Source organism: Triticum urartu, chromosome 1 (assembly GCF_003073215.2).
Source record: "Triticum urartu cultivar G1812 chromosome 1, Tu2.1, whole genome shotgun sequence".
NCBI classification, from domain to species: domain Eukaryota; kingdom Viridiplantae; phylum Streptophyta; class Magnoliopsida; order Poales; family Poaceae; genus Triticum; species Triticum urartu.
In genome coordinates, this window is record NC_053022.1 from 371,285,696 (window position 1) to 371,313,373 (window position 27,678).

The 27,678-nt window shown below is 44.1% G+C and overlaps 2 protein-coding genes and 1 long non-coding RNA gene across 4 annotated transcripts; all 3 read right to left on the reverse strand.

The window, feature by feature from the left end:
- Window positions 1–4,145: 4,145 nt before the first annotated feature.
- LOC125513166 lies at window positions 4,146–4,762 on the reverse strand. The gene is made up of 4 exons (XR_007285712.1): window positions 4,673–4,762; window positions 4,495–4,596; window positions 4,373–4,414; window positions 4,146–4,301 (listed from the first exon to the last, which is right to left on the reverse strand). It is a non-coding gene; the product is annotated as an uncharacterized LOC125513166 (long non-coding RNA).
- Window positions 4,763–7,373: 2,611 nt separating this feature from the next.
- On the reverse strand, window positions 7,374–16,252 carry LOC125513157 (3-hydroxyisobutyryl-CoA hydrolase-like protein 2, mitochondrial). Its single transcript, XM_048678192.1, has 14 exons — window positions 16,047–16,252; window positions 15,857–15,937; window positions 12,128–12,196; window positions 11,991–12,054; window positions 11,565–11,644; window positions 11,391–11,474; window positions 11,134–11,218; window positions 10,917–11,002; window positions 10,689–10,810; window positions 8,562–8,622; window positions 8,232–8,330; window positions 8,054–8,155; window positions 7,924–7,965; window positions 7,374–7,849 (listed from the first exon to the last, which is right to left on the reverse strand). Exons 1-14 carry the CDS (start codon window positions 16,176–16,178, stop codon window positions 7,730–7,732), a joined length of 1,227 nt encoding a protein of 408 aa, XP_048534149.1. The 5' UTR covers window positions 16,179–16,252; the 3' UTR covers window positions 7,374–7,729.
- A 1,803-nt stretch (window positions 16,253–18,055) lies between these two features.
- LOC125513172 (probable trehalose-phosphate phosphatase 2) lies at window positions 18,056–22,099 on the reverse strand. 2 transcript variants are annotated; one of them, XM_048678205.1, is made up of 13 exons: window positions 21,950–22,099; window positions 20,614–20,695; window positions 20,444–20,524; window positions 20,058–20,327; window positions 19,834–19,974; window positions 19,654–19,725; window positions 19,443–19,571; window positions 19,302–19,358; window positions 19,116–19,217; window positions 18,933–19,010; window positions 18,705–18,845; window positions 18,510–18,602; window positions 18,056–18,358 (listed from the first exon to the last, which is right to left on the reverse strand). In XM_048678205.1, exons 4-13 carry the CDS (start codon window positions 20,271–20,273, stop codon window positions 18,308–18,310), a joined length of 1,080 nt encoding a protein of 359 aa, XP_048534162.1. In that variant the 5' UTR covers window positions 20,274–20,327; window positions 20,444–20,524; window positions 20,614–20,695; window positions 21,950–22,099; the 3' UTR covers window positions 18,056–18,307. The 2 variants fall into 2 exon arrangements, with proteins under 2 accessions (XP_048534162.1, XP_048534160.1); XM_048678203.1 differs by having other exon boundaries at window positions 20,058–20,524.
- Between the last annotated feature and the right edge of the window lie 5,579 nt (window positions 22,100–27,678).

Sequence of the window (27,678 nt, forward strand, 5' to 3'; positions counted from 1 at the left end):
TCTAGTTTGTCCTCTGTAATATAAGGATTGGGCCACCTTGTTGCACCTTATTACTTTGGTTACTTGTTACTTGCTACGAATTATCTTGCTATCAAACTATCTGTTACAACTATTCTACAACACTTGCAGAGAAAACCTTATTGAAACCATTTATTAATTCCTTTTGCTCCTCGTTGGGTTTGACACTCTTACTTATCGAAAGGACTAAGATTGATCCCATGTACTTGTGAGTCATCAGTATGCCCATACCCTACCGATTATCTTACACCATTTGTTAGAAACCCTAAGCTACCAAGTCCTTGTATGTAAGCTTCATATCCAACCCCATCCTCCGTCCAATAATCAATTCCCCATCCATAGAAACCTCTTGGCACCTCCAACATAGATGGAACTAGAAATAATGTCACCACCCTTCTATGTTGTGTTGATCTACCCTATGGGTACCCATTGGGCATGGATATTTACCTGATGGGTAGGGTATGGGTAGGATTTTATGCCCATAGAAACATGGGTATGGGTATGGGTATAGGATTATTGTACCCGCACCATACCCTGCCCATTGCCATCCTTCATAGATTCTATACCAACAGTTGATAAAGCAAGGGTGTGGCCGTGTGGGAGAAGACTCTCCGGAGGTCGTCATTGTAGGTTTTGAGAAATGAAGGTGTGAGGTAGGCATGGGCGGTGGCGTCTCCGACTTCTGTGGCGCCAATTGCCATGGCCCATCGAAGGGGCTTTTTGTGAGGGTAACCGAATGGGCCTTCTTTGTTAAGAGCAACTCTAGCAGATCCGCTATATTCGCCCGTCCATTATATTAACCACCTATATAAGGGACGGGGATGATTTTTCGTCCCATGCTGATCTGCTATATTTGGTCGTCCGCTAATTTTTTTTGCAGGATCCTTCAAATTTCGGCCCGCGTCAAACATATCTATGCCCCCTTCTTTTTGCTGGTTCCTCTATCCCACCTGCTCCTTAGCGCGAAGGAAACTTTCGACCCTTCCGTTCCTGCTTCCACTCGTCGCTGTCGCCGATCTCGCCGGCCCCTTGTCTTCTCGCCTCGCCATGCTGCCAATCACCGCTATGGAGTACCTGGAGCCACCGGGCGGTGCATGCGCCGCCGCCCCCGACGGTGCTGCTCTGGCCTTCTGCGCCTCCCGCAACCATGCACGATGCCGACGCGCCAACACCTTCCACCCCCGACATCAAGCGAAAGTGACAGTGGAATCACCTCATGCAAGGAAGTGTGGTTGCCGCCGGGTCGCCTTCTTCTAATGCCGTTGTGCTCCCTCCCGTGTTGGTCGCCGGCTCGAGGAAGAACGCCTCCTTCGGCCCCTCCGTGGCACTGGCGAAGTCACAATCAAAAGGACCAAGGAAGAATGTGGCTACGGCTCAAGGTCGGGCTCCTTATCCACCCCCTCCTGCCGGCCATGTCCTCCCCGATACCTCCCACTCGACCGGCCATGCCTAGAACGTGTTTGATGAAACGTCCGAGAGGTAAAAGAAATCCTTTGCTTCGGTGATCTTTGGTTTGGTTTTGGATCATTTCCTTATGTTTTCGCCATTGAATTTTGTAGCGAAAACATTCACTCAACATATATCGAAATGTTGGAGGAGAGTGCGGTGGAATTGAGTGCTCCACCTGACGAGTTTGATGCGACAAATCAAGAGAACGTTGAAGCCAAGGTGGAACAAGGGAATGCCGATGGTGATGAAGTAAAGGAGCTTGAGGAGGCCGAGTTCGATGCTAGCCAAGACAAAATAGGGAAAAGGACTGGCAACTACATGGAGACTGAGGATGTTTGCTTGATTCGAGCATGGGAGAGTATGTCACTTGATGCGGTGCCCGGCAAAGATCAAAGCGCAATGAAGTATTGGCAGCAGATCAAGGACAAGTACCATCGGATCTTGGCGTTCGTCTCTAGTCGTTCATTAAGGTTAATCCAAGGCCGTTTGGACGTGATCAAGTAAACATGTGGTCCATTGAGTGGGTGCTTGGAGCAAGTGCGGAATGCACCTCCAAGTGGTGTCACGATTGACGAGTGTGTGAGTGTTTCTTCATTTTGTTGAATATATTTGTGACATTGTCCGATTTGATGAAAGTTTGAGCTCATCCTTGCCTCTGTGTCCATGTGTAGGATCGCATTGCAAATGAATATTTCAAGCAAACAACGGGTTTCAACGGCCGGTCGTTCACTCTTCACGATTGTTGGCGCTTGATCAAGGATAGTGAGAAGTGGAGGGTGAGGGGCAAACTCCACCAAAGAAAGATTCTCTTGTCAATTTGGAAGACGATGATGATAGTGATGATGCACCAAGGGGAGGAAGAAACAAGGGCAAAACCGGATGGAAACAAGCGAGGGTGAAGAGATCGGCCGAGGCATCCACTTTGAGGAATCAAATTAATAAGATGATGAAGGTGAAAGAAACTATTTTGGTTAGGCATTTGGATACTAAAGTGGCCATAGTTGGGAGGAAAGAAAAACACAAGGAGGCAAAGTGGGAGAGAAGGTGTGCCTTCAAGGAACGCAAGATCTCCGGTTCATGATGATGAATCTGGAGGGCATGGATGCAACGACAAGAGAATTTTGGGAGATGAGAAGAATGGCGATCATGTGTCAGGGGAAGATGGACCTTCAAAATCTTATGGCTGGTGGTGGTGGTTTCAACAATGGTGGTGGCGTAGGTTTCAAAAGTGGTGGTGGGGGTTTTGAGGTGGTGTTGGTTTCGGTAATGTTGGTGGTGGTGGGTTTAGAGGTGGTGTTGTCTTTGGCTATGGTGGTGGTGGGTTTGGAGTTGGTGTTGGCTTCGGCACTGGTGGTGGTGGTGGTGGAGGTGGTGGTGTTCCCGGTGGAGGTGGTGAAGCTTTCGGTAATTGAGGTGGAGGTGAAGGTGGTGAAGCTTTTGGCAATGGTGGTGATGGTGCTTCGGCGAACGAAGTTCATGTTGATGCTTTGGCCAATGAAGATGGTGGTGCTCATTCTTCGGTCTATGTGGATAAAAATGGTAATTGAGGTGCTATGGCCGGTGGTGGTGGCAACGATCTTCGCGACAATGATGATGTTGCTTGATTTGTTTTATGGCAGGTGATGATTTGATTATGTTTTACTTTGTTTGATTGTGCATTCGTATGGCCAAACTTGCTACCTCGTATGTTGTGCATGATTTTTGATATAAACTAGTGCGACATGACTATGTTTATATAAATTCTGTGCATCTAACATGTCAATATTTGCCCGCAATTTTTTTTATGGTACCACTAAGCCTCCGGTGCAGAGCAGACCCTGTAAGTCGTCTTGCAAAAAAAATTACAAGATAAGTTTACATGATCTATTCACCGGAGGCCCCGCACTTCTGCAATTTGTTTTTACATGCAGCCCTTATATCAAATTTGCGGGGCGAGGTTTTAGCTGCTAGAGTTGCTCTAACACATGAACTAACAGTGCACCCCTTTTTAAGTGAAGGGTAAGTTTTGATCTACACCATAAATCTGTCTTGATAATTGTAAGCTTTGTAGGGGGTGTACTGAAGCACACTCATGTGCAGGACAACTGAGGAGAATGGTGTCCCAGAGTCGAGACGGTCATTTGCAGACCAAGTCTATGTTGGTTGCACTTGTAATGGCATGACAATGCTACTAAAAGCAAATCAGGATCACTATTTTTCCCTCCGAGGAGAATAGTATTTGTATTACTCAGATAATAAGAACTCCATCCGTTCCATGTTACAACCGGTTGTAATAACATCTACATTATGGGACGGAGGGAGCAGGTAACAATCAATCAGCTAATGTAAGCTGTGAAACAAAATCCCATTTACCAGTGCAAACAACTTGGTCCGGACACACACAAAAATGGTTCTAGCAAAATTTGCAAACACATGTATCAACCATACTGCGATTAGGGCTAGCTTTCTTGAGCAAAATCTCCCAGATTCCTAATATCAGACACTTACTCTTTGTCAGCAACTGGGATAACTTAGATCGCTCCTCACTGGTACTTATCACCAGATAAAATGATGCACATTTATAACATTGGATGAAAAGGAAACAAAAGGGCAAGTTCCTCTTAGTGCTCGAATTCTCTATCATGCCAAGGATTCGGCGTATTGTACATGAATAGGTTGTCGTTTGCCCATCCTAGTTGTTTTATGTGCTGACAACAAAAATGGGCTCGGGCAATCTATATGAATGCCTCTCGCTGTTCTGTGGGCAGCTTTAGTTCAGGCTCGAATTCTCCTAGTGGGGCAAAGTAAGAATCTACCATGTCCTCGGAAACGAACTCGAGCGCAGGAGGATCCCACTGCAAGAAAAAAAATCTAAAAAGACTGCACTAAAAAAGGAAACAATTGTGCAACCAGCAAAATAAAATACCTTTGGGGCCAAGTCCTTGTCAACCAGTCGCGCTCTCACACCCTGCACTGCAAAACAAGCCCATCATTACTTGATATTTTGCATTATGTCCACTTGGTCACTCTTTCTGCCATCATACATACCTCACAAAAATCATGATAAAATGGCTTTGAAATGCCATTGATGGACATGCGATATTCGCGCACAAGGCATTCATCAAGTGTCTGATATCTACCTTCACGTATCTACAGGATGGGCACACACGACCTCAGCAACTAGCATAATTACAACTAAACAAAGTTATTTTAGCTTTCTACATACCGATCGTAGTGATACTTTCAAAGCAAGTGGGGAGGCCTCTTTCAATCTGTTCAGTGCCAATGTACACCATTCTTCATTCAACTGGGTTGCTTCACTTTCCTGATTACAAGAGATGAGGTCCTTAAGCCCTCTAAACCATAAGCATTGTAAAGAAAAAGGCTCTGTCATTAGAATCAAAACCTTTAATTCCAGAAGCGTAATGAAGTATTGGCAACAAATCGAGGACAAATACCACCGGATCTTGTCATTCCTCTCTAGTTAGTCATTAAGGTCAATCCAAGGCCGTTGGGACGTGATCAAGAAAACATGCGATCCATGGAGTGGGTGCTTCGAGCAAGTGCGGAATGCACCTCCAAGTGGTGTCACGATTGACGATTGTGTGAGTGTTTCTTTGTTTTGTTGAATATATTTGTGGCATTGTTCGATTTGATGGAAGTTTGAGCTCATCCTTGCCTCCATGTCCATGTGTAGGATCGCATAGCCAGTCAATATTTCAAGCAAACAACGGGCTTCAACGGCCGGTCATTCACTCTTCACCATTGTTGGCGTTTGCTCAAGGATAGTGAGAAGTGGAGGGTGAGGGACAAACTCCACCAAAGAAAGTTTCTCTTGTCAATTTGGAATACGATAATGATAGTGATGATGTACCAAGGGGAGAAGAAACAAGGGCAAAACCGGATAGAAACAAGCGAGGGTGAAGAGATCGGCCGAGGCATCCACTTTGAGGGATCAAATTAATGAGATGGTGAAGGTGAAAGAAACTATGTTGGCCAAGCATTTGGATACTAAAGTGGCCATAGCCGAGAAGAAAGACAATCATAAGGAGGCAAAGTGGGAGAGAAGATGCGCCTTTGAGGAACGCAAGATCGCTCTAGAGGAGCAAAAGAGGAGGGATGAGAGGACTGCCGAGGAGGACCGGTTCATGATGATGAATCTGGAGGGCATGGATGCAACGCCAAGAGAATTTTGGGATATGAGAAGAATGGAGATCATGTGCCAGGGAAAGATGGAGCTTAAAGATCTTACGACCGATGGTGGTGGTTTCAACAATGTTGGTCGTGTAGGTTTCGGAGGTAGCGGTGGGGGTTTAGAGGTGGTTTTGCTTCTCGTAATGTTGGTGGTGGTGGGTTTGGAGGTGGTGTTGGCTTTGGCAATGGTGGTGGTGGTTTGGAGTTGGTGTTGGCTTCAGCATTGGTGGTGGTGGAGGTGGTGGTGTTCCCGGTGGAGGTGGTGAAGATTTCGGCAATGGTGGTGGTGGTGCTTCGGCAAATGAAGTTCATGTTGATGCTTCGGCCAATGAAGATGGTGGTGCTCATTCTTCGATCTATGTGGATAAAGATGGTGATTGAGGTGCTATGGCCGGTGGTGGTGGCGACGATCTTCGCAACAATGATGATGTTGCTTGATTTGTTTTATGGTAGGTGGCGACTTGATTATGTTTTATTTTGTTTGATTGCGCATTCGTATGGCCAAACTTGCTACCTCGTATGTTGCGCATGAATTTTGATATGAACTAGTGCAACATGACTATGTTTATATAAATTGCATGCATCTATATGAATTATACTACATGTCAATATTTGCCCGCAATTTTTTTACGGTACCGCTAAGCCTCCGGCACAGACAGACCATGTAAACTCGTCTTGCAAAAAAGGGATAAGTTTACATGAAATGTTCGCCGGAGGCCACCCACTACTGCAATTTGTTTTTACAGGCAGCCCTTGTATAAAACCTATAAACTCGTCTTGCAAAAAAAATTTACGTGAAAAGTTTACATGATCTATTCACCAGAGGCCTCGCACTACCGCAATTTGTTTTTACAAGCGGCCCTTATATAAAATTTGCAAGACGAGGTTTTAGCTGCTAGAGTTGCTCTAACACGTGAACTGAAAGTGCTACCCTTTTCAAGTGAAGGGTAAGTTTTGATCTACACCATAGATCTATCTTGATAATTGTAAGCTTTGTAGGGGGTGTACTAAAGCACACCTCATGCGCAGGACAGCTGAGGAGGATGGTGTCCCAGAGACGCGACGGTCATTTGCAGACCAAGTCTATGTTGGTTGCACTTGTAATGGCACGACAATCCTACTAAAAGCATATGAGGATCATTATTTTTCCCTCCGATGAGAATAGGATTTGTATTACACGGATAATAAGTACTCCATCGTTTCCATGTTACAACCGGTTGTGATAACGGAAGTACCTTTCTACACCCAGGAGCAAATGCTCCTGGTATGAATAGTAAAATTAAAAAACTAGAAAAAATGTTTAAAAAATTCTGAAATTTTTTTGTGACATACTTTCACAAATGTTTGATGTGCACGCAAAATTTCATTGCGAAATCACATTGGTGGAAGGCGTGCCAAAAAAAACAAAATCAGAGCTCCAAAATGCTTTTGTAAGTAACATTTCCAGAGCATCGATTTTGTTTTTTTACCACGCCTTCCATTAATGTGATTTTGCGATGAAATTTTGTAGGCACAACAAACATTTGTGAAAGTATGGCACAAAAAAATTTCAGAATTTTTTGAATTGTTTTTGAATTTATTTGATTTTACTGTTCACACCAGGAGCATTTGCTCCTGGGTGTAGAAACTCCACGTCTATTCTTAACATCTATATTATGGAAGAGAGGGAGCAGGTTACAATCAATCAGCTAATGTAAGCTGTGAAACAAAGTCCCATTACCAGTGCAACCAACTTGGTCCGGACACACACAAAATCGGTTCTATTAAAATTCGCCAACACATGTATCAACCATCCTGTGATTAGGGCTAGCTTTCTTGAGCAAAACCTCCCAGATTCCTAATATCAGCCACTTACTCTCTGTCAACAGCTGGGATAACTTAGATCGGTCCTCACTGGTACTTATCACGTGCCGCATGGTAAAATGATGCACATTTATAACATTGGACGAAAAGGAAACAAAAGGGCGAGTTCGTCTTGGTGCTCGAATTCTCTACCATGCCAAGGATTCGGCGTATTGTACATGAATAGGTTGCCCTTTGCCCACCCTAGTTGTTTTATGTGCTGACAACAACAATGGGCTCAGGCAATCTATATGAATGCCTCTCGCTGTTCTGTAGGCAGCTTCAGTTCAGGCTCGAATTCTCCTAGTGGGGCAAAGTAAGAATCTACCATGTCCTCGGAAACGAACTCGAGCGCAGGAGGATCCCACTGCAAGAAAAAAAATCTAAAAAGACTGCACTGAAAAAAAAGGAAACAATTGTGCAACCAGCAAAATAAAATACCTTTGGGGCCAAGTCCTTGTCAACCAGTCGCGCTCTCACACCCTGCACAGCAAAATAAGCCCATCATTACTTGACATTTTGCATTATGTCCACTTGGTCACTCTTTCTGCCATCAACAGATAATACATACCTCACAAAAATCATGATAAAATGGCTTTGAAATGCCATTGATGGACATGCGGTATTCACGCACAAGGCATTCATCAAGTGTCTGATATCTACCTTCACGTATCTACAGGATGGGCACACACGACCTCAGCAACCAGCATAAACACAACTAAACAAAGTTATTTCAGCTTTCTACATACCGATCGTAGTGATACTTTCAAAGCAAGTGGGGAGGCCTCTTTCAATCTTTTCAGTGCCAATGTACACCATTCTTCATTCAACTGAGCTGCTTCACTTTCCTGATTACAAGAGAAGAGGTCCTTAAGCCCTCTAAACCATAAGCATTGTAAAGAAAAAGGCTCTGTCATTAGAATCAAAACCTTGAATTCCAGAAAACCACGGAGTTAAAGTGGCTAACTCATACAGTAAAATTATCAAAGAGACAAGTGCATTTCATGGATATAGGCTTGCATCAAAAGAAATCAAGCAATAAGCATGCCATGGAAGTAAAATGTTGAACCATCACTCACCAATGCATCCACGATCTCTTCAACTGTTTCATGGCTGAAGCATTTATCTATGACCGCCAGCCTAAAGTAACACAAAGGGCACAAATGAGCTGAGCCTCCCACAAAATAAGACATGACGAGAAATTTGCAGAAATCTATGGGGAAAATATTTTTTTAAGAAATCTGAAAGCATGCACATTAAATCCATCTGAACCGCATACAAAAAAACGCATTCACTTAAATCATTTATCATCACCACCACTCCTACTATTATTGGTTTTGGTCTCTTTACAAAACATAAACATTTTACCATTTTGAGGTGACTTCATCTCATCCTTATAACTTGTACTCCATATCACGAATAAGTAACATTTTGGAGACTGACAGTCTATAAGATGTAAAGTTGACCATTAATTTCTACTGTACTCCCCCCTTCTAAAATATAAGGCGCAGTTAACTCTTTTTGATCTTCCACGTACAACTTTGACTATGATTTTCACTTATAGTATGCATACAAAATTAGTATAAGATATATGAAATGAAAATATTTTTGCAAGAAAAATATGATGATGCCACTTATACATGCTAGATCCATATAATTATATATATATATATATGTATGTATGTATGTATATATATGTGTATGTATGTATAGGTAAAACTGTGTCTATCATAGCTTGCCACAGAACTTGTTTAGGCTCCCTAAACTTTTAACGGTTTAAAAGTTATCAAAAAATATGAAATAAATATGGGTGCATCTCTCTAATGTAATAAGTTGATCCAACGGAGGGATTGTTAAAATATGCATCTATGTGTCCTCGGCAAAAATAATAAGCATTTCAGCTCACTGCGACATAAATATATACTGAACTAAAAATTTTTTTCGTGCAGGACACATGCAGTCGTATTTTTTTAATCCCTCCGTTGGATCATGTTATATTATAGGTGTGTTGGTTCAGTATTTTTTTCAGAATTTTTGAGAACTTTGGCACCGTTGAAACCCTTAACTAGTTCTGTGGCAAGCACTTGTAGAAAATCCTACTCCTAATATTTTGGTAAGGAGGGAGTAATATGTGTGGTCAAAGTTGTGCATTAAAGATCATGCAAAGTCAAGCACGCCTTATATTTTGGCAAGGAGGGAGTAATATATGTATAAAAACAAATAAAATTACTAGATTCTAGAAATACTTTCGAAGACAAATCCATACATATGATTTTCAAAATTCTAATGTGAATATTTAAAATGATAGAAATAGAAAATTTTAGAAGTCTGACTGAATATATGGCCAAATGTCACCTATTTGTGATATGGAGTACCTTCACTTCATTAAATCAATGCGGTGGCTATCCATATAATAATAAATAGGGGTTTCATCTTTTGGAAGGAACGAATTGGTTACAATCTTACAGAAGTTATTTTGGAACAAATTCTAAACCATATAGGCTATTAAAGAAGAAGGGAACAGAAGGAATTGAGTTCAGCAAGAGAATGATTTATTGAAACTCAGACTAAAAGACAAATAACAGAACATAGCAATCAGTGTTAATAAATTAGAGCATGCTTCTGAAACTGCATCTTTCCTGAGTAGGCGTATTCCACACCGGGATTGCCGATTCCTCACCAGATAAGGAATTAGAGCACGTTTGTTGAAACTTTTCCCTCCCTCTCACGCTGCCTGTATCTTTCCTGAGTAGGCCTATTCCACACTGGGATTGTTGATTCCTCGCCAGAGAAGGACCAGTTTCTCATCAGAGCTTGTCTGTTGCCTAATGCTTTGCCTAGGCCAAAGCAAGGAGTTTTACCATCCCCCAGCTCTTAAACGCGCTAAAGCTTACATGTAAAACGCTTTAATATATGGTTATGAACCAAGCCAAAAACTGAGCCTAGCCCACTTGGTTGGGTGAGTGCATCTACAATCTCACCAACTTGATTCAAGTCCTCGTGGACTCAAATTCAGGTTCTTATATGCAATGGGGGAGGGGGGCTTTCCTCACAGTTTTCCTTCACAAACATTATGAACCAAACAAGCTAGAGGACGACTTCATAGGTTGCGGTACTAAAAGTGATCAATGGCATAGTAAAATATTTATCCAGATCAATGTTTAGACTAGAATTATGTTCACTTGTACGGTCATTCCATGGCTTACCTATGTACAATGCTTGTCTTATCTGGATAAACAAGGTCTCCGTATTGTGCAAGGGAAGAATCAATAACTGAAGGATCATCAGTAACCAATTTTGCAAGTCGTTCATCAACCAGATCCAGGTGCTATCACAAGAAACGCAACTCGTAAGGTTGGTCAATTAATTTGCTAACAGAGTAGAACTACAAAACAAGAAATAAAAAATACATGGTTTAGTCGGCAGGATCTTACCTCACTAATTGAATAGTGTGTGGCAAGGCCAAGTGCAAGCATATCAACTCCATTGAGTTTTTCACCAGTCAAGGCCAGGTATTCCCCTGCAAATGCATAATTAAAAGAATGATTGTATGTTTCTATATTACATTACAACATAGAATAAACACAAACCAGGGACAACATTAAACTAGTACAAACTGCAGGGAACTAATAAGAACATTGAACAACTAACCAACATGACCAGTTAGGTGTGACAAATAAAATGAGGCAGCAGCATCTGGATGAAAGCCAATATGTACTTCTGGAGTGGCAAACACCTGAAAATAGTAATTATGCACAGATTTATAGTTGTCAATACCCAGCTTTGCAATTTCATAAACGCATAATTAAATTAATGAAGTGTCTAGACAGAAATATTACTGCACTATGATACCAGGCTCCTTAAGAGCAACTTAATAAAAGCAAATCAAGCAAAAACAATTGACATACTGTTCTATCAGTGGCAACACGAAATGTTCCAGGAATGGAAACGCCTCCTCCACCACCCATAGTAACACCGTCAAGAATGGCAACCTATATTGCAATATAAACGTGATACCAGCTGATTATCCAAAAATATCAAGACGAAATGTCCAATTTTAGAAAATGAGTTTGTGTACTTACATGTGGTTTTAAGTATGTGCCTAGAACATAGATGAAACTGTACAAAGTCCTGAAAAAATCTTTAGACTCGTCCAGCTTGCCTAATTCGACATAAGACAAGGTTAACATTAAAGGAAATACTGAGGCATATGACTAAAACAGGTTATCGCTGCATATAAATTTCCACTAGGAAGATTTGGTGTCAGGAAATTAATATATGTACTCTATTTATGCAATAAAAAACTGCTGTTTCTTAGACCAACTTTCAAAAGGAAATGAAGAATGCGTGAAAAAATTGGAGTTCCGCTATCATAGCCGCTTTTACTTTCCTAATGTAAACGTACTAGAAACTTTAATAAGTTGGTCGGTGCTCCCTATATAATGGAAGCAATTACCATGTTTAACAAAGAAATGTAATTAAATGATGCACAACGTCTGCCCACTTACCTTCATTGATAAGTTGGCGCAATCCAACAACATCCCCACCAGCACAGAATGCTCGGCCGCTGCCCTTCATGCAATACACACCTCAGCTTAGATTTGTCTAGTGCCATTAGTATCATGCAAATGATGAAGCACCATACCTTCATCATGACGAAACCAATGTCAGGGCTGTCCTCCCATGATTCATAGAACTTGTTGAGCCTAGCTCCCTATCAATACAGCAATTCAACTAAAAGTCAGAACCATGTACCAAGATCATGTAACAGTAAGAAATAAATAATACTTTGTAGTCGGCATAAATACACATGGATTAAAAAAGCAACACGAATCTGCATCTACTACCCCTATAAAAGCACGAAAGCGCGGAGAACCAATTCATCTCATCCATCAAATAATGTGATTTGATGGTCTAGATCGCTTCAATCTATAAAACGTGTTTTACGCTCTAATTACCCACCATTGCCACTCCACGTGTTTGAGAGCAACAACGATCCACTAATCCCACGCATCACACTTAATCCCGTACCTTTTCATCCTCGCTGTAACTTCCCCCCGAGCGCCTCACGCACGTCTCCTCTTCCCCTCCTTCGCCTCTCCCATCTAGCCGCCGGCCAGCTGCTGCACGCCGCTCCTCCGCCTCTCCCATCTAGCCACCGTCCTCTCCTACGAGCGGGTCGCCGCCCTCGACTCCGTCGTTGCTTCCTCTCTTTCGTCGGCGCCTCGCCGCCCTATGCTGCTCCCTCTGCGCAACTGCATCCGCTGTGACAGATGGTCGCGCCTCACGTCAGCGCCACCCTCCCGCCCGCAACGCCTCGCCTTGCCGCGGCACATGACACGCATGCCCCGCACTAGCGCCTCTCCGTCGTCCGGCCCCACGGTCTGCCCATCTTGCTGGCGGCGCCGCCGCCAAGAAGATCTAGAGCGGCGCATCCAGATGTCGTCCTCCATCCCGCTTTGTCGCGCTGGATGGCCTCCAAGGAGCCAGTGTAGTTGTTGCTGAAGCAAGAGCATGATTCACTTGTAAGGGACAAAGGCAATTGCAAGAGGACAGTGCAGAATTTGATGAGGGGGAATGAGCTCAAGAGCAAGGAGTGCATAAATCAATACACTTCAACTCTCCGGTAAGAACTTGTGTGCGAAATATACAGTTGGTAGTGGAAAGCAGCAAACTGAATTTGTCAATTATATCTTTTGTGATCAAAACAATGGTGTCAGTGACGCTGACTGCTACCAACAGAGTTGCATGTTTAGGCTTTCTTGTTCTGTCAGGAGCATTTTAAAAAAAAATGTTGTTGACGCAGTATTGTAAGTTGAAGGACAAATATATATAAGAGCCATTGGTTCCATCCACGGAAAGACAAGAGTGAGATATTTAAGTTATCTGGCCTGAATTCTTAGTTTGTTGGTGATAGATTCGATTAGAGGGATACAAAAAGTGTTTGCCATATGCTAGAATATGAGGGATGATGCTTTTTTGTTTACAATAGGTGATAGATCCGATTCGAGGTGTACTTTGAATGACCGCATAACTTAGTGTTTCTTTGTGCAGCATGATTATTTCAGAAATACAACGATGGAGACTGGAGGAAGATTTATGAAATAGCAAACACATCCGAATGTTATTTCAGAATGATATTTTGTGCATATACTGGAAGTGAAGAGATCGACTTGCAGAGATCAATTTTACTGAGCTTAGAGAAAAAGGTGAGTGGTTCCACTCTATTTGATGAGAATGTTCACAATGCATCTTAAATTTTTGGAAGAAATGAACCCATAAAGGATTCAACAATGTATTTCTTCATAGTATGAATTGTGCGGTGTTCTAGATAGCCCAAAGATGTTAAATATTATGTATAGATGCAGTTGCAACATTTCGCTGCAGCATTTCGCTGCAGCAACTATTTTCTTCTTTGGCAGTTGGGGCACATGCATCCAATCGTGTTAAAAAATTAAGCTAACAATAATAGTAGCCAACTAAAAGAGGATCTACTTATGCTAATAGTGGAAAAATAAAAGAGGATCCAAACTCACGAGTTTATATTTATCCACTTTGGTATGTATTCTTCATGTGTTGATTTGTTGTCCACTTTTTTCTTTTGCTGTGTATTTCTTCATGTCAAATGTGCTTATGATTTTTTAATGGGGTTCTAAAGTTTGTGCATGTGTTTTGTCATTGTCAATCACCTTGACGGATTAAAATATGAGTGAACAAGTTAGTATAGTAGCAAACATCGGCTTGTAACAGCCAAAATAATTGGCTCTGTCCTCTGCTGCACAAACATAATCTTCTTTCATGTGCTGTTAACATAGGTTGAAATATATTTCCCCTCCAGGTACTGCCTTTCTCTCTGCACCTTTCTTTAGAAAGTGTAGCACAACTCTCCTCAGTTGAAGCGATTGTTAGCCCTCAGATTCAGAACTCTGGTGCATGCAAAGGACCGTTCAAGGGATCTTATGTTGATAGTCAATGACAAGAGAACAAAGCTGTACTAGAGGCTAAAAGCCTTAAGAATGATAAGCAACTAGAAGTCTGTGGAGTGGCTACAAAGGACATCTCCTCAGTTCAAGCCAATGTTAGCCCTCAGATTCTGAACTCTGGTACATGCAAAGGACCATTAAAGGGCTCTTATGTTGATGGTCAAGCACAAGAGATCAAGGCTGTGCAAGAGGCTAAAGGCCTTAAGGATGATACTCAACTAGGAGTCCATAGAGTGGCTAGCAAGGATTTCACTAAACCACTTGGGGCAAGAAAACATCAACCATCTAGGGGGAAAATTGATGTTCAAAAGCTTCGGAAGTTGACAGCAGCTACCCTCGAAGCTGCTCTGCGTATAAAGGAAGCTCGGAAGCAGTGTTTTCTAGAGGAAACAGAGCAAGATTTTGGATCTTTTCAAAATGGTCTGGATGAGAGTGATTGGCTTGCAGATTTGTATGAGATTGGAATTCTTGATGTATTCAAAGATGTTGGCCTCTCTACTGTTCAAACAGCTCGTCTCAAGGCAACAACGCAACTGACTTGGAACAACGTTGACCCTTTACCGCCTCCACATACTATAGCCTGCACTCAAGGGCCTTCCTACGCCATGGATAAGCCGCGTTGGCTGCTTTATGGGGGCAGCACTCAGTCGCGTTGGGTCGCCATTCGGCCGTCTAGAGCGCGAGCGGCAATGACTAAGGCAAGTATGTTGTTATCCCCTTCTGAAGTTCATAATCAATCAGTGCATTATCTGTAGCATTGAATTTACCGTTGACCAATACGTGAGCACAATTGTCGGAATGAAGAGAAGAATTAAATGATTTTATTTGAATACATGTGCCTCCTAACTATGATGAACAAGAAAAGTTTGGACTATGGTTAGACGTGCATTGCACGTGCAAGCTTACTAGTGACTAATAAAGCACCAAATCAAGCGGTTGGAACAGTGTGTATGAAAATGCAGAAATTACACCGGGCATGACACTTGTACGACCATATAAGCAAACCATACACCCATAATCAGGTACGCATCTCATGCAACATGTCCTGAACATGCATCTGGGGATATTGTATCCGCTACTACATTGATGAAGTCCCACAGACATCCAATCAAACACCACAAAGCAAATCATCACAAGGACATGATCTGACAGGCAATGTACATTAACATTTCAAATAATCCGATTACAAACTTGATCAAAAACAGTTGTGCACGTCCTCTAAGGCATTTCACCGAATGCCACGCCTACAGATTGGCTGAGATGCCCCAACACATCATCAACCACAGAAACGTTTGCCATAGAACACACAGGCATTCCATCGACACCCACACACGATTGATCCAAAGGCGCAGAAACTATTTTACGAAACAAATGGTTGAAGGGGCACGTACCATAGTGGTAGTGAGGGCGTTGAGATGGCCGGGGCGGTTGAGCACGGAGGCGCGGGCACTGGCCTTGCCTTCCACCAGCACCTGGAAGCACGCGCCAAAAGCGATCCAATGTCAGCGACGGAATATCTCGCCTCCGATCACGGAGGTGGGGAGAGGCCGCCAAACGAGCAGTCAACCGGCGCGCAGTTACCTCGTCGCTGTCGGGGGCGGCAGCAGTAGCGGGTGACGGGCGGAGGGAAGAGAGATACCTACCGCCCATGACGCCGCGGCGGAGGGCCTCCCCAGCGCGGCGAGCGGCGGCGGCGGCGGCGAGGCTCGGCATGGTGGAGCGTAGGGTTTTGGAGGCGGAGAAGAATGGGGAAAGGAAGTGAGCAGTTGTGGCCTGTGAGGGATGCCGAAATGGGACGAAACCATAGCGTGGGCTGGGCTGCAGGAGACACAGGGGACTCTGGGCTTTTACTGCTAGGCTGTCTGTCCCAGTCCAATAGCCTCTGGTTCTCAAAAAAAAAAAGTCCAATAGCCTCTGTTTTCCTCACACAACGTTCTCCTCAACCCCCTCAAAAAACGGAAACACTAAAAGAAAAATCTAACGTTTTTTCTGACAATTTATATTGGTGTGATGGTGGCAATTTTAGTTTGCAAGGTTGGACTTTTCTGAAGAAGAAAAATGAACCGTGGCAGATTGTCATGCTCATTTGACATCCTCGAAGAACATGATTTGCCATGAAAAACGTTCGATTTGCCATGGTAAAAAATCTGACGTCAGATTTATAGTGTGGTCTAAAAAAAGTTATCCTCAAAGTCTCCTTTGATTTCAAAGGGAAGATTTTTTAGGATTCCCTAAATAAAAGACTTTTAGCATCTAAATCTTAAAGAAAAACTATACTTATCATTTCGTTTGTAGGATGGAAATCCTTGCAATTCGTTTACACTCTATTTTGGAAGAAACATTCCATCCGCAAACCTCTTGGTAGATTTTTTTTTTACTTTTAGACTTTGATTACCAGCTAACGTCGGCTTTTTAAGCATGGTAAAACAAACATATTTTTTTAGTTGGAAGTGTTGCATTTATTTAACAATATCGGGTAAACCCAAGTTTAAAGCATCCAAGATACAATCCAGAGGGATATGAAACCATGTTCTGCATAGTTCACTCCTGCAAACTTCCTTGGCCAATAAGTGAGCCACGCCATTGGTTGATAGTCTCACCCACGAAATCCCTGTGCTCCTCTATGGTTAGAAGCAAACCCTTCATCTCGTCGACAAAGTGGGCTGTAAGCGGATAGATCATGATATTCGTCTTGAGTTTGTTTACCACCACTTGCGAGTCAGACTCAACTCCCCCCCCCCCCCCCCCCCCCCCCCCCCCCCCCCCCCCCCCCCCCCCCCCCCCCCCCCCCCCAGCCATCTCAACTGCAACTACGACCGCCCTTTCAGATGCCAATAACTCAATCATCAGCGTAGAAAAAAAATAGCAGGTCCATCCCATCGGTGTTGGCTTTGATCCATCCTTTCTCTGGAGGGAGCTGGTGTCCTCCACCACAGGACATCGGGCTTTAAAACAAACTGTTAGCAAGCACAACAAATCCACCATCACGACAATATAAATTGCCATTAACAACGTTTGTTTTACCATGCTTAAAAATCCGACATCAATTTTTTAACATCTCCGTTAATTTTTACAGTACCAGTTCCATCCAAATCCTTCGATCCAAATAAAAACTTCATAGGCCTTTTGGAGCTTTTGAATTCTTAGGATTGAACACCATCATTTTTTTACTTAGATTCATTTGCACTCAAATCTGCAGACAAAAATTCCTCCACTTGTAGAGTTTTCTTTTCATGTACTATAAATAATCTTTTGTTGGAATTGCTAGTTAAGAATCAAAAGGACATGACACTTCAATCCTTACTTATAGTTAGAATTCAAGAGACTTGCACTTCAATCCGGTTTGAAAATCATATAGATTCAAAGTGAACCTCAAATTTTACTTATTTGCAAATTATTTCATAGTCTGATTGGGTTTGCAGGAGTTAGCCACGCCATGGCGTTGGGTTTGGCTTCAGCAACCACAGCAAAGCATACAATAGAGTTTTGCTATGTTGCAACAGGCCAATTTCAGACGGTGCTTACATAAGTATCCTACAGACAGAAATAAATTAAATAGACAAACATAGACGGCCGTTTCAACCATGAAATGTACCAGCAGGAAATTTTTCAGCTTATATTGATATATACTAAAAGAACCTTTTAACAATAAAAGAATGAAACTGATAAGTCCCATTAACAAAAGACAAAAGGTGGTGCCAAAAAAAGTGGCAGCCACATTTACAAAATGCCAAATCAAAAAAGCTTTGGCCTGACTCTCTTATATCAGCCAACTTATTTGGTTAGCTTGTATATATAATTGGGGGCTTCTCCAGGTCAGCAAAACCGTTCTTCCCGTCTGCTCAGCTAGAACCCTCCTTCCATGCTGCCAATGTCCTCAGGAATTCCATCACCTAAATGTAAACATTTCATTCTCAGACTATGACAGTCGACTACGTGGTTGCCATCTCAATAATGCATTGTCGATAATTTGTAGAAAAGACAATGAAGCACTGGTAATGTCTTCTTATTTTTTCTTTACAGAGGATAAAGAAAAATATGTACCTCAGATGGATCCCTCAGGGAATAGAAGGCATCACTGTCCTTGGGCACAGATGAAACCAGAATTCCAAAGCCATGGTTGTTTGCTTTCAGAACCTAAATGCACCAAGATGACAGCTTAATATACCTCATCAGAACTCTAAAGAATTGTCGTATGGGTTTTGCATGTTAAGCAAGCAAACCGGAGACATGACTTACCTTGAATGCATCTTCGTCAGTCTTGTCATCTCCGACATAGATGGGAAGAACATCGTCACTCTCGCTTAGTCCAAGCGATTCAAGCAAAAATTCCACAGCTTTCCCCTTGTTCCAGTCAATGACAGGGCGAACTTCAAGAACCTGCAATCAAGAACACAGCTGAATAAAACAATGCTACAGTTAACAAATAATTTGATATAAAGCCTGGTGGCTGTGCATAATATTCACCTTCCTCCCATGGGTAAGCCTAAGACAAGGGTAATCCTTCAGAACAGCAGTTACACGCTGATGAACTGTTTCGTAGTCCTACAAAGCAATAAACAAAGAGAAGATAAGTGTCCAGCCAACATTTTTAAAAAGAAAGTGTTTCTGATATATGAAACTGAAAGGAACTCTTAGATGTAGACTTACATGTGGTGCAACATTTCGGTAATGCACAGACACACAGAACTTGTTATCTTCCATCCTTGCACCTTCGATGTCCTTTATACTCTCACTAAGATTTTCAAACACCTGGCAAGCCACCAAGGTGAGCAGCCTGAACTATATGTTGTAACATGGCATCGTAACCTTTAGAGTTTAGACATTGATACATACCTCAGCTATCATAGGTAAAAACTCACTTGCAGGTTGGAAGAGATTGACCTCTTTACCCTATGAGTGAAAACAAGTGAACAATTAAAATTGCGAAACAGAAGAAAAAATCATGTTGGAACAAAATCAAGAAAGTTGCTTCACCTCTGAATCAGTGGACCTAACACATTCCACATGGTGACCATTGGACTCAGACTTCCTAATAGGCCCCATGATGTCCATTCCATGACTTCCAGCGTAGTACAGCTCGGTTAGTTTCACAAAGTCAAATACCTAGAGGGACAGGAAACTTTAGGTAGAAGAAAAATAGAGTAAGAAAGGAGCCGAGATGTAGAAACTGGTATAAACAACATACCTTGTCACGAGATCTTCCACTAATGATTGCAGTCGGGAAAAGTGATGCTACATGCCTCACAGCAGCACGCATCTGTGAAAAAAAATCTTTAGAAGCAGAATGGAAAATTCACTGATATTGTAACACATACATAGAGATGACAGTTCAAACTGTATGTGGAGCAAGGGTTTAAAAATAAACCTCGTCAGACATTACTGCATTTGCAGGATTGTCCACAATAGGCGAAAGAGTTCCATCATAATCAAGAAACAATGCCAATTTTTTTCCACGGGCAAGCTCAGTAATTGCCTCGAAAGAGCCTAAAGCAGAAGGATAATTCACCTACGAAACAAAACGATGGAAATAATTTAACGGTGTGTGGTTTCCTTGTAATACTATCAGATGCTATAGAATCAAATACATACCATCCAATTACGATACCGCAAATCAAGATCATCAGCTTGAACATCATGGGGTAAGAAGTCCTTGCTTTGCCTCTTACGAGGAGGTGAGGAGGCCAGCATCAGATCAAGCCATCCGGCAGCACGAACCTCTTCGATCTTGCTGGGAAGAGGTTTCTTCTTTGGGGTGTTCAGGTAAAGCCCAGAAGATGGGAAGCTAGTAGGCGTTGTGTACGTCATAGGCAAGGCTAGTGAGGGGAGAGGATCAACAAAAACAGGGGAGTTGTGGCTCGTCTTCAAATCCATAAACAGAACAAGACTTCCTGTCAGTCTTGTTGTCAAACTACAAACTACCAACAACAGAAGTAGAGTGCCGGACTGAAGAATGAAACAGAGAACACTCAACCAACCCTCTTATCAATAAAAAACGGGGATCTTTTCGTCACTGCAAACGTGCATGAAACGCATCCAACTCAGCAAGCGAGAAGACCCTGCATTTTGTGTCAATGAACAAATTTAGCAGGGGGGGGGGGGGGGAAGTAAATAACTGAAATAACAAGGAGAATACCCGGACGCATACCGGTTGATATCGCTAAGAGGAAGGCTCCTGTATCTGACGGGTCCGGCCCAAGAACAATAATTGAGTAGAGTCACAACCAACACTGCATTAAGAAGACGACCACTTTGTTATTTAATGGAACACCAAAACTAAAGCAAGAACAGCTGACAACACTGCTCGGGTTGCTTTACAAAATAGCTAGTACATTTGTCTTGCAAGTTAAAATAGGAAATAAGAATCCTGGGGGACAAGGAGAAATGAGAAGACACGACGGTGTGATTCCATTTATGCACCACCAAACATTAGTTGGAAAATGACATATCATCCATCCATCACTTTTTTAACCGAACATCCACCCATCATTAGCAGCTAAAATTGACAGCATGGAACAAAATGACACGGCTACAGAAAGTGGGAACCGCATAATCCAAGTTTGAAACCCCAAACCCTATGTAAATCCTAACACAATAGTACAATTGACCGGTGGAAGTTTAAATAAAGAAGGAAGAAGGTAAGGAAAAACAACTGTTGAGAAGCAAATCGAGAATGCATACATGGACAAGTACAAAGCATGTGCACATGGCCATTACTAGTGCTAATAATGGTGGCAACAAGAACGTAAACTATAACCCAATAATGGATTAGCTGAGCTGCCGCTGTGCGTTTTCATCTCTGATGGATGGAACCAACTGAGGGATTGGATAGGGATAGCGCAGTGCACCAATCAAGCAAATCCAAGCAATCAATCTGCCTTCACATCATAATGGAGCCCGGGCGACGCAACATGCCCCGCGCAACGGCGGCAGTGAAAGCCACAGCCCCCATCAACCCCAACCAACAAGGACAATTGCGCGCGACGACAAGCCCAAGCCAGCGGGTGTACTGCCTTGAATTATTTTTTCAAGACAATCAGTCTCCCCATCTCTCCCCTTGCAAGTTGCAATGCATCCAAAAAGGATTGGGGAAAAGGGCAAAAAGAAGGTACGGGCATGGGACCCTCGCGAAGAATCCCACACCGCCAACCACCGCCACCGCCTCGATCCATCCACGGCCATGACCGTGCCGTTACCGTCCCCCTACCCACAGATCAATCGATAGCCAACCAAAAACACCCGTCTTTCGGGGGCCTTCGATACGGTTCCACGTATGGAACAGGACGGAGACGGCTTTTACCGCCATCCGCTCCCCGTCGGGCGGCCGGTCCCGGCCGGCGCACCGAGGGGAGACGCCGGGGAAACAACCGGAAACCAATTCCGCGCGAGATCTACTAGGCGCACGCCGCAACGGGGTCGCAGCCAATTAATACGAACCCAAAGAAACCACCGGCGCCGATCGATACAGGGACGAGGAGCCATACCGGACGGGGAGACCTTCTCCGGGACGCGCCCAATGCCGGCGCGGGCGAGGCACCAGAGGGGGAGGCGTCAACGGCGAGGCGGGGGAGGAGCAGGGGTTGGGCTGTGGTTCGGGGGCCGGAAGGAGAGGAGACCGGGGCTGAGGAGGCCGCGTATTAATAGGCGGCGACTCTCCCTCCCTCTGCAGTAGCTTTCTCTCTCTACCCTTCCCCCGTTCTCTCTCTCTCTCTAGGATCCTGGGAAAAGTAGTTACCCGCTGTTTCCGTCGCGGGCGTTACGTTTCGCTTTCGCACCTCACGGGTGTCGCGGTGCGACCGGGCGGCGGTGGGGCCGGCCCCGTCTATCCGACGTGTCGTGATCTCAGTTTTGCCACGTGGATAAATGGACGGCGATGGGCGAGTCGAACCTCGAAGGGAGGGGATGGTTGGTTGGTTGGTTTGGGCTGGAGGGGTCCACACGTGCGCGGGTTAAATTAAAAAAGGGTAGTGGCGGGTGGGCCCGGGATCTACGGCGATTGGTGGGGAGAGGCCATGGAATCCGAACCGACCGCCTTGGGCGCACCGACACGTGGTGCCGCGTGGACAGCGGGCGCCTACTGGATCCACACGTGGAAAGGCGCTGGCCGCCGGTGGCGCCACCACGTGACCTTTTCTTCAACTTTTCTCCCAAGTTTTCTACTACCACGCAGCCTCTGCGGATGAAATTTGTTTCGAATGTGTTGCTGAAGTTTGTACTACGTCGTATAGTTCGTGTACGTCAAAGCAACAGCGAACTGGTACGCGAGTTGGCAGCCGTGTAAAACGAAGAGGAATGTTTTTTTCTTGTGTATTATATATACCGTCTTTTCTTCTGGTGGGTGCTGTGCTGATGTCCATCGGCTGGCCTTTCGAGTGGGCCGCAACTGCCGGACCAAACCGGAGCTGGCAACGACGTGGAAACTCAGAGGGACGGGGAGGCGCGCAACAGTGCACCGGAAAAGCTCACAGCTGGCCGGCAGCGATGGCAGCCCACGCAAGCATGCCGTGGCAGGTCTACCATCATAGTTTAATATTTTAAATCATTTCTACTCCCTCCGTTCCTAATATAAGTTTTTTTAGATATTCCAACAAGTGACTACATACAAAGCAAAATGAGTGAATATACATTTTAAAATATGTCTACATACATCCGTATATTGTAGTCCATTTGAATCTCTAAAAAGACTTATATTTAGGAACGAAGGAAGTATTGCTATTATTAAATGCGTATGTGAAATGCACGTTAGTATTATTAAGTATAATATTAATCGCACACATACATTGTTAGGAAATCTATGCGTTAATTATGTAATTAACACTGACATTAATTTTTTATACTCTCTTTGTTTCTAAATATAAGACATTTTAGATATTTCAATACTAACTACATGCAGATGTATATAGACGCATATTATACTGTAGATTCACTCATTTTGCTTTGTATCTGCATCGGAATCTCTAAAAGATCTTATATTTAGAAACAGAGAGAGTATGATATTAATTGTACGCTAAACATGTTGAGCTCTCACCATTAGGCTGCCCACGATGAAAAGTATATATATTAGTATCACGCATATGATACCAGTGTATGATACTACCTCTACAATGCATAGTAGTATCATAGCTTAGTACTCCCTCCATCCATTTATTTGGTCGGCTCACCAATCTCATATATTCGTAGATTATAAGCACATGTACAATGGTTGATAAGACAGACTTATTTTACCCTCGCCATGTAATCTATAAAAAACAATAAAAAGTGTTGTACAATGTGTTGTTTCTTAGTATCATCTCCGATACTAAATATCAATAAATATATGCTGAGACATATCGTGGTGAGAGATCATCTCTCGGTTAAAAGAAAACATGAATTTTCTCATGGTTTCTTTCTCCTAGACCTCAAATTTATTCTACATGGAACTCCTATGACAACACCATTGTCAAGCCCTAAGTCACCTCAAAGCGTGTAAAATTGACTCACTTATGCATGTGCAACCGTAGTCGGTAGCCCGCATAGCGTCCATGTAAAACGGTTGTACCATTGCATGTGGTAGTTACTGCATGATGATCGGGCAGCCCCTTCTATCATGTGCGCGGGAGGTGGGAAGTTGAGATACATACAATAGTTGTGGCCCTAATTTCGAATTGGCCGTGATGAAGATTAGGCAGGTTGGCTAATTTTACTGGGTTGTTTTTCTCTCAGGGGAGCTGATAGGAGCAGTGGCGGAGCTACGTGCAGCTCTGGGGTGGCCACTGCCCCCCCCCCCAGTCGTAGCCTAATTACTGAAGGAATTTGTTTAGAGGGTTAGATTAAGAAGAGTTTAGTCATTTGGTTGCCCCCCCCCCCTGAGATCTTGTGCTAGCTCCGCCACTGGATAGGAGTGTTGGTCGCAGCGTTGTGGTTCTCCCGACTAAAACACCAGTCTAAAGGGATTACGATACTCCCTCCATTCCCAAGTACATGGTGCATAAATCTACTCAAAAGTCAATTGTTTCTAAGTTTGAATATAAATAGATAAGAAAATACCAACAACTACAATATTGAATAAATAGATCATGAAAAATACTTAATGATGATATATCGATATCAATTTGACATTGTTTATCTTCATTTTTTATTTCTATTATTTTGCGGGGAGTTTATCTTCGTATTTTTGAATATATACTTGGTCAAACTTAGAATGCATTCACTTTTTCACTGAATTTAGACGCCATCTACTTAGGGACGGAGGTAGTACATTGTTGGCTGATGGCATGAACATATTTACCGACAAACAAATTGTTGGACATGCCCTTATGCATGAGACGACGCGAAGCCAGCTAGTAGCTCGGCCACTTGTATGTTTATCATGGTGATTGTGTTGCTTACATTTGACCATTTCTCTCTCCCGAGGGAGCCAAGAGGGCAAGAGGGGGGACGAGAAGACTGTGCACGTCCCTGTTGCATCTGCATGAGCGCAGCCGTCCGGATCCTGTCTGGTGATGATGCAGTGGCGGTGCAGGCATGGGGCGGCACGCTTCCCCATATTGGCCGCATTTATGAGTTGTTTCAAGGCTCCGGGCCCTGGACGAAAGGGCTTCTCAGGCCGATGGGCTGCCAATGAACAGGCTCGCAAAGCTGACTGCGGTTGCTATCAGGAGTGGTGGTGTGCAGAATGATTAGGAGGGTGGGTGGTGTACTGCACACAGGACCGTATGAACAGGGAGCAAAGTCACACAATATTCATGGGCTGGTACCGGCGCCAACAGCTAAGAGACAGAGAGGTGTAGTGTAGCCGCCCAACGGCGCAGGAGTTTCTGTCCCGTCCGGTTTGAAGTTGCCCTAGCAGCTACCGGAAAGTTCACGTACGCGTCGTGCGTGCGTGCGTGCGTGCGTGCGTCCGGCGTTGTTTGGAACGCACGTAAACTAAGCATGCCCTCCATATGATACTGCATTTTACATGCACTTGCTGGCCGCTCTCGCGGACTCACTATTTAACTAGTGAGTGTATTGAATTGTGCTGGTCAAGCGGGCATACGATGCACGACGGCCGTTGCGAGCTTTTTTTGTCAAGGCAGAATCGTGGTGGTTGGCGGAAACACCGGCCGAATTGCCCAGAAAGAAACATGCACGAACGCGTCGTCAACCAAGTTAGTGTTTTCCTAAGTGCAAGTTGAGCGTTGCCTTTCGTCGATCGCGCGCTGGCAGCTACAAGAGGTGAGGTCACGCGCGAACGCGGCGCCGGCCGGCACGTACGTGGTGCTCCTGCCCTAGCTAGGAGGGCGACGTGTTGTCGGTCGGCGCAAATTACCGCGAAACCAAGGCTGCACGTACGTGGCGGTGACGGTGCATGCGACGGGACATCACGGCCGGGCGGAGCAACCAGGGAAGAGGTCGGTGCCTACGCTCGTCCAGGTCATGCCACGCTTGGCCGACGGCGCGCGGTGGGACGGGATCCCACGTACGCGCGCGGATGCGGCACCAACTTGGCACGGCTGCGTCGGCTCATCGAGGGCAAAGATGTCAAGTGGAGAAAGAATCACAGAACTGCGCTCTCTCTGTCATGAATATACCTTTTTTTTGGAGTGAATTCCATTTTTTACCCCATATTTATACATTTGTGACACTAATTACCCTTTCGAGTGAAAATTCGTCTAGAATACCCTTTTTGAAATCTTTGGACCCTTGTTTTTTTATGCGTGTCCATTAGGTAAGGTGTGAGGTGACGCCCTGTATCCAAAAACATGTGGACGGCCACAAGGAGTGGAACAGATAGACAAGAGAAGCTTGGACAAGATCGCCAATGATGCCCTCCGATCCTTACAGTTTTTTTTACGAATCAATGACGCAACCTGCCGATCCTATTGACCATAAACAAACAAAATGTAAAACTGGGGTAAAACCGTGTTAAAAGTCTCCAAAATCTGACATTTCGATAAAAGTTCCGCTAAATAGGGTAATATGTGTCACAAATGTACAACTACAAGGTAAAAAATGGAATTCACTCTTTTTTTTTGCAAGGAATGTCATGAATATAGGAGTACTTGCTAGTGTGAACATTTTTTTATCCTTCTTCAGAAAGGACCCGGAACTAGGGGGAGAATATCTGATGCTACCAAGCCTTAGATGCTACCGTGATACGGGCTTCTGGACCGTCGGATTCTTAGATGGATGACATCTAGGAGTGGTTGGATCTGCTGGACCTATGCGTAATTTCTGAACTTTTAGGAGGCTTTTTTGCAATTGTTGCAGAACCTCTGTGAGCCGTCCGATCCAAGAATCCAACGGCCTAGAAGCTTGTATCATGGTAGCAGCTTAAGTTTGGTAGCACCTGATATTTTCCCGCCGGAACTATATCAAAGACGAAATCGGTGATAGAAGCACCCCACAGAACAAAGAAATTACATTCAACCCAGAGTAAAATGCATGCACGATCTTAATTCTTTCATGAAAGTGTCGATTGGATCATAATTCTTTCAAAATGCGCGTCTAAATCCTAAATCTTTTTAAGTTGTTCATTCAAGGTCCTAATTCCTTTTGACCACCGCTGACCTGCGCAAGTGGCGCTTTGACCCTAGCCACGTTGTTGACAGGAGGTCCAACAACGGTTGGATATTTATGCAAATTGGCCCCTGTGATATTTCTCCTTCCGTCCCTAGGTCATCTTCCTCACTTTCTTCTCTTTGCCGACACTCCATCACCATGTATGCCCCGCTACCATCGGGGACGTTAGCGTTGGTGACATGCCCCTAACCTGCGCGCCTCCCATCGCGTCCAGCCCGAGCTAAAACTAGCCTCCGCTGGCGGACGACAACATCTACTACGCCCCAGGGACGCCCACCTCCCCTTTCTCCTGTTCCTTCCTTCACCTCATCCTCACACCTGGTCTATCATCTCCCTATCTCCCCTGTAGCTGATCTAGATGCCGTTCGCTGGAACCCTTGCGTCACCGGCCAGATCCGATGCCCCGCGGCCGGATCCGTCCAACCCCGCCGCCGTAGCTCTTCTCCTCCTTGGCTCAGGCGAGTTTCGTCACTCCCGTCCTCGTCCGTCCCTAGCGGGTGTGCGAGCGCCCCGTGGGCCACCAGTGCCTTCGTTGGCTGATCTCGCTCATGCGTCGTACGTAGTGCATGCACATGCGTGGCGATGGACACGACTGATGATGGATTATTCATAGCGGCTTTGGCACCATCCTAATACTGATGTTGTCGGACTACTATCACCGATGACCTCC